This window comes from Eucalyptus grandis, chromosome 5 (assembly GCF_016545825.1).
Source record: "Eucalyptus grandis isolate ANBG69807.140 chromosome 5, ASM1654582v1, whole genome shotgun sequence".
NCBI lineage: Eukaryota > Viridiplantae > Streptophyta > Magnoliopsida > Myrtales > Myrtaceae > Eucalyptus > Eucalyptus grandis.
The window spans coordinates 24,294,624-24,305,042 of NC_052616.1; the positions used below are offsets into that span (position 1 = coordinate 24,294,624).

Sequence of the window (10,419 nt, forward strand, 5' to 3'; positions counted from 1 at the left end):
TGAACAGTCACTCTATTTCAATAGAACACAATAGTTGTTTTATAATTATTAATTTAAATTTTAATAAATAAAACATAATTATTGTTGATTAGTGTCAAATCCCATTCACGTGTGAATTCACATCCTTTTGATATTATTTTATTTTATAAACAAATTACCAACACCATGACTATGCCTCCTTGTTCCAAGAAAATATTGGGTGTAACCGTTATGCTAGCCCATTCAGCAAGCGATGCTGTTGCTCGCGAGCTCGCCCGTGAAAAACTTGCAAGCCCTCCCCTCTCCCTTCACGATCTCTCTCTCCCGTGTAATCTCGCATGGCTTTGCTCTCTCTCTCTCTCCCTCCCTCCCCGTCCTGACTCACGTCCTAGCTCCTCTGCCTCCATCTTGTTCGTTGTCTCTGCCATCACCTCCATTGTAGGCTTTCCGCTATGACGGCATTAAAGAGAGAGAAGTTGGATCAAATTGACGAAATGGAAGATCGACAAGGAAACACGCCATGCAACCATGTCAGGGCAACCGCAATGCGCAAGGGAGACTGGTTGTAGCAGTCGGGGGCAACGACAGGGTATTGACACATAAATTTTAACATTCCATTTCGTAATTCATTAAATGAAAAATTATGGATTAAACCTAGCCTCTAGCAAAAATAATGATGAAATTACGTATAGTCCTTAGGAGCATGTTTCAATTAATTGCATTTAACCGAAACCGATGATGGATGGTTATGATATTTAATTTTGTCGGGTTTATCCTACAAAATTAAAAGTCTTTGAACATAGAGCCCAGTATTTTAATGTGTTTGAGAATAAACACATAAGAATAAAAAAAGACTCGGGCTCGTAATTGGATTAGGGAAACCTAATTGCCACTATAAAAAGACTCTTATTCTTCACAATTGAGAGGAGGGGCCACACAATTGAGATACACGACCACATTGAGGGTGAGAGGCATCCGGCCACAAAGGGCACGGATGGTGATCATTTTGTTTTTTAGAAATGGTTTGGAATAAAAATTTGATGCAATTTCATCTATTTTCGATACAAATTTTTAGTTCAAAAATAAATTTGGAATATAAATGAAAAGTAGAAGTTTTTTTTTTTTTAAATATTTTTGCAATAAAAATAGAAATAAAAATTATTCTCATTACTTGCCCTCCCATCCATGACCGGCCCTACGCTGCCCTCTATTGGCCACTGCCCAGAAATTCTAAGGCTTATCAAATCAATTTATGTTATGGGAACAAAAAGTTTGTATCATTATTAAACGTATATCTCTAGTTAGAAATTGTTTTTGGGACGAAAATGGTTAAGATTTGCACCCTAAAACGGCCGGAAGAGACAATGGAGAGGAGGTCCGTTCACATCAGAAAAAGCAAGGGAGAGAAAAACTTCTTTTATCTTTTCCTTGCAGGTCATAAGGACACGCCTCCACCGCTGCCATGCGTCCCGGATACGCAGAGACGAAAGGGCAAAAGACCAGAGTGGGGAGAGAGGAAGAGGGCAACGTAACAACATACATAAAGAGACGTTCTTTTCCCTCCGGAGCGAGCGTTTCTCCGCCCCGCAGCCTCGACGAGTCCTGTACACACGCTCAGCCTGCGGCTCTTCTTCCCCGCGGCACAGCGGCAGATCTTCACCTCAACAATCCTGCTACTTCACAGCCACCGAAAATCCTGTACACACGCGGTCCCCGCCATATCTGCCTTGCTGCACCGCGAGCTGACATCAACAATCTTCAACGACGGGCGTGGGCATTCCTTCTTCTCTCTGTTTTGCACGTTTGCCGAGCCACAACCAGCAGCAGAGGCTGATCAAGGCTGACCGTTCCACCTCGACGACCACTGGCGAGTCACAGTGAGGTGCACCAACCTTGCCGAGCCAAGACAACACCGTCCAGCACCGTGTGAGAGCCGTCCCTCGTTCAAATTCGGAAACAATATCTTCAAATTAGGTGAGATATCATTCAATCCAATTTTCAGATTTATTTCGTAATTCCACTGAAAATGTGAAGTAATGCATATTTTCAAGACTTTTAGGATCACTCCAAATCAGGAAAATTTCCTAATCGGTAACGTGGTCCGTACGTTTCTCTTTCCCTCCCCCCTTTTTTTTTTCTTTATTCCCTTTCTTTCCAGTTTGGCCCTGAACAATTAAAAGAGAAAGTCTTGCGATTGCTGTTTTTAGTAAAGACGTGTGGATTATTTGATAAACTATTAGTTGACCTTACCAGCGGTAAATCTTATTCACAGTCAAGTCAAGGGCATTTTTGTTAAAGGACATTTTTTTTTTTTTTTTTTTTTTTCATCATCTTCCTCACCCCCTCGGCCTCCTCTCGTCCTTCTCTGCATCACCTCCCTCTTCATTAGCCTGCCGACGAATTCCTTCATGATCCTAGCCACGTCTTCGGCGACAATCTGCAGCTGCATGTCCACACCGCTGGTGGGCCACCGCAGTGCTAGGTATGAATCGTTTGATGAGGGAGATGGACATAAGTTCTATGAAGAAGCTTTGAGATTTTTTTTTGCCGTAAATCAATAAGGTTATTAACAGACGGTGTTCCTGAGGATTTGAATGGCTTTTCTTCCATGAATGCCTGCCCCGTTTGAGCTCGATTTTGGGACCATGTTATAAAGTTGAACAGCTCCCAGACCTTCCCTCGAGTTTGTTGAAGCTTGGGATCAAACGTGGCCCAAAATCGATAACATTATCAGATTTATCAAACTTGAAATTCCTACAGTAATGGTTCCCGCTTCATGCCATTTTGATTCGAATCACAAGCTTTCATCTTTCTAAAATGTTTAGGCTCTTATATGAAACTAAATTGGTCATTGCATACTGTTATTTAAAACAAGGTCCACTTTAAACTTTTTATTTTGAGAAAACGGCTCCACTTCGGACCCTTATTTGAAATTCCTCCGCACATATGATTGAGCATTTTTAAAGTTGACGTTATTATGCCAAGCGATTGTTACCCTTGCAGTTAGTAAAAGTTCACGTTATAAAAAATGCGATCCTTTGGAGACTATAGATTGTCGATTTTAGTTTTCAAAGCTCTAACCAAGTCTCCATGCGTGGTTGTGATCTTCCTCCTCTTCCTCTTCTTTTCTTCTCTGTATCTCTTACAAATCGTATTCCTTTGCATAACAGAGAAGGCTAAGTTGAGTGCAAGTTCCACTGGCATTCGATGGCTATGGCTGCTTCCGATGTGGCCATTTCACTTGTGATCTGCAGTTCGCTACCCGTGCTCTCTGTGGAAAAATTTCTCTCTCCTGGAAAACACGCTCGAATTGAAAAGGCTGTTAATGATCTCCAGAACATCTTAAACACCTCGAAATTACTGGAATCCAGCACCAATGATGGCCAGCAAAGCTGTGACTGCAGACCTTGCCTCCTGGATCAAGCTCGACATGCTGTGGACATGGCTGATAAGTTACTTCTGGAAGCATCGCGACACTTGAAGTCTGGCAAGGGCCCCCTCGCAAAAATTCGCACATTAGTCCACTTCATGTTGCCCAGGATATGCATACACGCCACCATAAAGATGGCCCTCGATTTTGTCACCATTGTCGAGGATTTGTCCACTCACCTGTCCCAAATGCAAGATCTGTCTCAAGATCCGCTTAATCTTGATAAAACTGCTGCATTGTGGAATGCGCATCGAGGAAGTGTACGGTGGGATGGGAAGGTCGAGTCAGACATTGTGGGACGTGAAGATGAAGTGACCAAGCTCCTCGCTCAGTTGATCGGGGAAGATGGCAACCCCGATGCATTAAGTCTTCGCGTCATTTCAGTGGTGGGAGAAGAAGCCATCGGCAAGACGGCTCTTGTGAGGAGTGTTTTCAATAGACTTGAGATAGGTCATAGCTTCCAGTGTCGCATCTGGGTTCATGTTCCCGAAGAATTCACCATGAAAGATCTCTTGGTGGAAATAATGAAGCAACTAGCTGTGCAAGAACTGAAGGATCTAGAGCACAAAGGAGAAGAAAACATCAAAGAGATCATTCATGAGTCCTTGGTAGAATTAAAGTATCTTGTCGTGTTTGACAATTTGCGTAAGGTCGAGGACATGGACAAGTTCATGATCCTCCTCGGAGACTCAAGGAGAGGAAGCAGAGTCATCATCACTACTAGAATTCCTGAAATCCCATCACTGATTGACCCTTTGGCTTCTCCTGTCGAATTGAACGAATTAGATGCAGACGGGAGAGAGTGCTTGTTGAGGGAATGCGGAACAATTGCCGACGATCCAGGGCTCAAAGCGAGGATTCTGAGCAAGTGCAGTGGCTCTCCTCCACGAATTTTGCTGCTCGGAGGACTTGCGGTGGCGAGCAGTGATTCTTCTGCTGCTATGGTGGATCAGCTTGCTGATAATGCCACGCTCAGTGATATCGTGTCCTTAAGCTACCACAAATTGCCTTCCCTGCTCAAGCCCTGTTTGCTTTACTTGTGCCTCTTTCCCAAAGAGTCGGTGATCCCGATAAGGAGGCTCTTCCGACTATGGCATGCCGAAGGATGGGTCCGAGCATCCCCGTTCACGGCCAAGGAGTGTTTCGAAGAATTGGCCGGTCGAAACTTGGTTCAAGTGGTGAGGCGTAGGAAGCTCGGCGGAAGGCCCAAATCGTGCCGAGTGCCCAGTTTCATATACGATTTCTTGTGCGAGATGGCAACGCAACTTGGACTTCTTCAGATCCACTCCAACACCGAGCGCACTGATCATAGCGAAAAATCAGAGGTTTCCAGGGGCGGCCCATTATGGACTGCCAAGTATGAAGATGATAAGAGAGAGGATCATCAGCACAGTGGTATCCGACTCCAACACCTCCGTTCCTATGTATCCTTCTACAAGAAGAAGCTAGGGACACGCTTGATCGACATGGAAGAGTTGCTCTGGCCGTTGATCGCAAAGGGAGACTGTGGTCTGCTCAGGGTGCTCGATCTGGAGGGAGTTTACAAGCTGCGGCTCCCAGACAGACTTGGCAATGTACTGCCGAACTTGAGGTACCTGGGATTGCGATGGACAGCCCTTGATTCAATCCCAGAATCAGTCGGAAACATGTCCGGCCTTGAGACGTTGGATCTGAAGTACACCAATGTTAGGAATTTGCCGAGTTCAATTTGGACGGTGAAGTCCCTCCAGCACCTGTACATGAACGAGGTACGCTTCGATGATTCCACCAGTCATCGCAAACCTTCGGCGAAGTACCTGAGCAATCTCCAAACCTTATGGGGGTTATACATCGAAGCCGCTAAGAGTCCCATGCTCGATGTGCTCAATGAAATGACCAGGGTCGAGAAATTGGGCCTGACGTGTAGTTCTCCGGTGGTGAAGGATGCTACCGAGCGCATTTCAAAGCTCACGATGATTCGATCCCTCAAGCTGAGATCCAGGGATCTCTTCGGTCAGCCCTCGGATCTCAATTTGAGCGACTTGACGGGACTTGTCTCGCTCTTGGACTTGTACTTGCTCGGGGGCTTGCCGCGGGGAGACAGCTTGAAGCTCCTTCCTCAGAATTTGAGAATCCTTACCTTGTCCATGTCCGGACTAGACGATAACCCGATGCCGGTCCTAGGAGGGTTCCAGAGCTTGGAAATTCTCAACTTACTCGGAGGCTCTTATACTGGTAAAAAATTGATTTGTGGCTCAGGTTCATTCCCAAGCCTTCGCGTCCTCAAGCTGTGGAAGTTGGAGGGAGTGGAAGATGCTTGTGTACACGAAAACGCTCTTCGTTGCTTGGAACAGCTGGAGATCAAGAACTGTGGAGTCCTAACGTCTATCGACTCATTGGATCGCATTGAATCCCTGAAACAAATTAGATTGATCAAAGTGAAGGAAGAATTGGCGACGAACATCAAAGGAGGATTGACCCGAAAGGTATTCATCAAGGAGGAGCAACTGATACCTCTTCTTCCTCTGGGCAGGTAAACATTTCATCGCTTTGATGCGTTGTTCTTCCACGCAATTTCCTTGTTTATAAGCTCCGCTTTTAGTAACTTGATCAAGTTTATCTAGAGGTAATTTTGCCGCAGAGATGTGTAGGCGGATTGATAAGTAAGAGGCCGGATAAAAATGACAGACAGAGAACGCTCGTAAATTGTTGCATATTCAATATTTACATGACTATTTTTTTTCCTTCAATCTCTAAACCAAAGTAAATTTGTTTTTTTTTTTACTTCAAATATGCAGGCAACCCAAGATAAATGATGAGGGGATGGACGTGAATCACGATTGATCCTCTTTTCCAGCCATTGTCATCATATTTATTTTCTTTATATTTACCAATGTCATCGAGTATCGAAAATTGAATTATGATATTTGTAAAAGTTCCACAATAGAGAGCGGAGCTTGCAAAAGATTCTTCTTTCGGTCCAAACTTTATAGTGGCCACAGTCTTTGTGAAATTTCCTTGTACAAACAAGCTATTTTAGATGCATGCTATTTATGAATTTCAATTCACAGTTGATTCTACTTTCTAAAGTATCCTAAGAATACACATGGCTAAAATTGAAGGCAGCCTCTGCCAATCAAACTGCACACTGGCTATGTAAATATGACTCATATGCATGATTTAATATGGCAATCCTTTATTGGAGCAATAACTCTTCTTTCCTTCAACATAAACGTAAAGAAGTTTAGGAATTATTTAGTAAATACTAGGAAAAGTTGTGAAAAATATTACCTTGTGGTCAAGGAGAGAACACGAGCACATGAGTTAGTTGCATGACACAAATTCGATTTCCCATAGTATCAAGTGCGAACAATTTCACATTTCTTTCGGCTTTAACTTGTATCTTGCTTAATATATGATGTTTGGGTAGTTTTGTAGATTTGACATTTGTCAACCTCGGCGCCTTCATTGTCATAAACAAAAATATAGAACGGCTATCTAGCGAGTTACGTCAAGTATGAGTTCAAGACCTGAATCTAATCAATTTAATTGGTTTAGGACTCAGTCAACCCATAGGCAACCACATCTTAAATCAGGAAGGTAATATGCTGTCGGCGGACTGCCCCCAGACACGCGACATTCATTGATGTTGCTTTAAAGTCACTTCCATGTATAATCAACACCTAAAAACTTATATTTCATCAAGTACCCCCACATTCTTCTTTTGTATATGGAAAATTAGAGCAAAAACAGCCAATGTAAAGAAAATTTTACAAAAGTGGTCTTCTCTATATTCATTTGAAGGTTTTAAGTACTCACCACTACGCCCAAAAAAAGAAAAGTGGAAGATAAAGCCACTTATGGAAAATTCTTTTTACAATAGCAATGAATCTAAAAATTACTCTTATTAGATTATAAGGTTAATACTATATAAAATTCTAAATTGATATTGTGAGATTTTGTGGAACTATTGTCAACTATTCTAAAAGCTTAAAAGCCTAAGTTATTAAATAAAGACGTGGTTTAATAGTTAAATATTCTAACATTCCCCCCTCATGCATAGGCTAAACTTTAGCCTAAAGCTTGAAAATATGTTATTGGAGAGGCAAATAGGGATCTAGTAAGATTTGAACCTAAGAACTCCTATTTTGATACCATATGAGATCTTGGGAATAAATCTATTGAAGTGTTTGTGAAGGAAAAATGAGACATCTTGAAAATTCGACCCGATTTCGATAATATGAACTGGGCTTTTTGTCGACGCGCCTATGGCTCTTTTTCTCTCGAGCTGATCACTCACGAGTTAACTGATCTATCAGGTGAAACCATTAAGAGATATAAACGCGACAGACTTGAGAATTCGATCAGAAATCGACTCTTCGACCGTGCTAATCGACAAGGGTCAATACGGCACCGTTATAATTGATTAGAGACTGGAGATAGGTCAATTTGATGGAATGACATGATTAAATTGTAGGTGATTCCACCTAATTGCAAAATTCATGTCGAATGGTACTAACCCAATTTTATGTCGATTTTGTACCCGATACCCGTAATTGAAACCTTGAGATTTTTACGACAACCGAGCGTCGCCGACAAGTCAAAGATGCACAAACGTTGATTGAAAATTATTAACCACGAGTCAAACGCGATAAAATCCCTAAAAGTTACCCGGTAGGTTGGATTGCGCTAAAATCGCGTTCGGTCGATTTTAACCACGAAATTGAACTCGGTTTCGGGAATCAAATGTTCGAGCGTGTCACGATTTATTTCTAGGACATCGTCTCATCCTTTGAAGAATTTTCGGCGAGCCTAGAATTTTGGCGGAAAAATCAAAATCGCCAAATTAAAATTCAAGGAAATTCGGATGGGCAAAATTGAGGGACTTTTTGGCCTTCAAAATGGATGGATTTGTGGAGAATAAAAGGGAAATTCATTTGGCAGCTTCAAGGGGTAAATTGGCCACCAATTTGACTTGATGTGGCGTGAAATTGAAGAAAAAAATCAAGGGAAATTCGTAAGGCTACTGCAAGGGGTTTATTTGGCCTTCAATTTGGGTTTGTTTGTGAGGAAAATGTGAAGAAATCAGCCGTTGGTGCATGCTTGGACTTTGGAGGGTAGAAGACTTTGGTGTGCTAACACTCAAGTGCTAGATATTTCAAGAAGAAGGGGATTGGCTACATGGAAGACTTTCAAGCCCCTTCCCCCTTCTCTCTCTCTCTCTCTCTCTCTCTCTCTCTCTCTCTTTCTACTTCCATTTGTGCGACCAAAACCCCCTGTTGCTGCCTTCTTCTACTTCTTCTTCTTCATTCCTCTATTGTTGTAGCTAACCAGCCACCAAGCCATAGCTAGCCCCTGCCGAACCAACCAGCTCACCCACTCGATCGCCGCAGCCTCCTCACTCCAGCCGCATGACCACCTTTCTCGCCTGCACCACCGCCTGTCCCCGTGCCCAGCTGCCCCATATGTGTTCGCCTAGCCGCCTGTAGCTCGCCCGTCCGCCTGTCCCAGTCGCTGCCTCCAAGTCACCGTTATCCAGCTCCGATCGCTAGCCCCTATCCACCTAGCTCAGCGCCAACCGGCCCGTGTCTAGCCCGGCTCGGCCCCCCTCCCCCGCGAGCGAGCGGCCCAACCGTGAGCCTTGTGGGCTTTTTCAGCCTCGGTCAGCCCTCCGTTGGAGATGCTGTAGGCTCGAGTCTTGGCCGTCGTCGTGCCGCCATCGCCGTGGACCCATTATTTCGCTAATCCGGTGAGTTAGTATCCTAATCTTTGATTAGGGGGTTAATTACACTTAGTAGGATTAGTTTAGGTTAATTAAGGATTAGTGGTAGTTAGTTCATGTAACTAGGTTAGTTAGGATTAGTTAGTTAGGCCAATTGGTTAGTTAGGTGATTAGTTAGGGTATTTAGTTAGTTTAATTAGATAATGTAGTTAGCTTAGTAAATTAGTTTAGTTAGCCTAAATAGATTAGCCCGGTGAGCTTATGTAAATTAATTAAGTGGTTTACTTTAATTAATTTACAATTTATTTAATTAATTGTAATTTATTTAATTAATTTTAATTAGCGTAAATTATACCGGGATAGCCGATTATCATAATTTTACGCTAATCGTCGTGGATGTGTTGATTTGTGAAATTGAGTGCTAAATTGTGCAATTGAGTGCTTGATGATGATTTTTTACTATTATTGCAAAAATCTGATTTGATGGTATTTAATTAGAAAAATACCAGGTGTCGAGTATTAGAAAAATACTCTATGGCATTATTAGTATGAAAAACCTTGATATTTAAAAAAAAAAAGAAAAGCTCTTTATCATGTCAGCAAAATCATGACAAAATATGAGAAAGCTCAAATTGATTGTTCATAAGATAAAGCCAAGTATCATCCATAAAGATAACAAGATAGCGAGAGCCTCCCATGGTGGGGGTTGGAGATGATCCCCGAGTATCAAAGTGATTTATATCCAGAGGAGCATGAGAGATAGATTCACTAAGATTAAATGACAAGACGGTGTTTTCACAATTGACAAAGTAAGCAATCAAAATATTTATTATCAACAGAACTTAAATGACTACTCTAAATTAAAGATCGAAAAAGCATGACCTAATCAAGAATGACAAGTTTCAAATGACACTGTGGCAACATAACTAGCAAAAGAGGCAAGAAAATTTAAGGAAATAAGTTGAAATAAGTGACCCACTTTACGACCTATCCCAATGGTTTGTCTCCTCTATAGATCTTGCACATGACAACCATAAGAAGGGAAGTGAACATCAAGTTTACACAATTGTCCTACTAAAATCACAATTGGGGAGAGTCTGGGTACCATAAAGGTGTTTAGTTTGGATGGTGTGGATGTTGAAATGTTTCATCTATGGCTAACTCTTATTTGGGAATTAGCAACTATGTGAATAGAAGGCGTATATGAAGTGAATGATTTTGATTAAAACAAATAATTTTTAACTTTTAATAGGGTTAATATCCCGAAAACCCCAAACCGATACACCCGTAACAAATTTACCCCAAACTA

The 10,419-nt window shown here is 42.1% G+C and overlaps 1 protein-coding gene across 1 annotated transcript; it reads left to right on the plus strand.

Annotated features, from left to right (window-relative positions):
• The first annotated feature begins 3,175 nt into the window (after positions 1-3,175).
• LOC120293075 (putative disease resistance RPP13-like protein 2) lies at positions 3,176-6,411 on the plus strand. The gene is made up of 2 exons (XM_039311802.1): positions 3,176-5,921; positions 6,187-6,411. Exons 1-2 carry the CDS (start codon positions 3,187-3,189, stop codon positions 6,230-6,232), a joined length of 2,781 nt encoding a protein of 926 aa, XP_039167736.1. The 5' UTR covers positions 3,176-3,186; the 3' UTR covers positions 6,233-6,411.
• The last annotated feature ends 4,008 nt before the right edge of the window (positions 6,412-10,419 follow it).

What these genes read in the sequence shown, in the direction of transcription:
- LOC120293075 (XM_039311802.1), top strand. Translation starts at nt 3,187, where the DNA reads ATGGCTATGGCTGCTTCCGATGTGGCCATTTCACTTGTGATCTGCAGT. An exon ending in CCTCTTCTTCCTCTGGGCAG is followed by an intron (nt 5,922 to 6,186) that starts GTAAACATTTCA and finishes TCAAATATGCAG; the next exon opens with GCAACCCAAGATAAATGATG.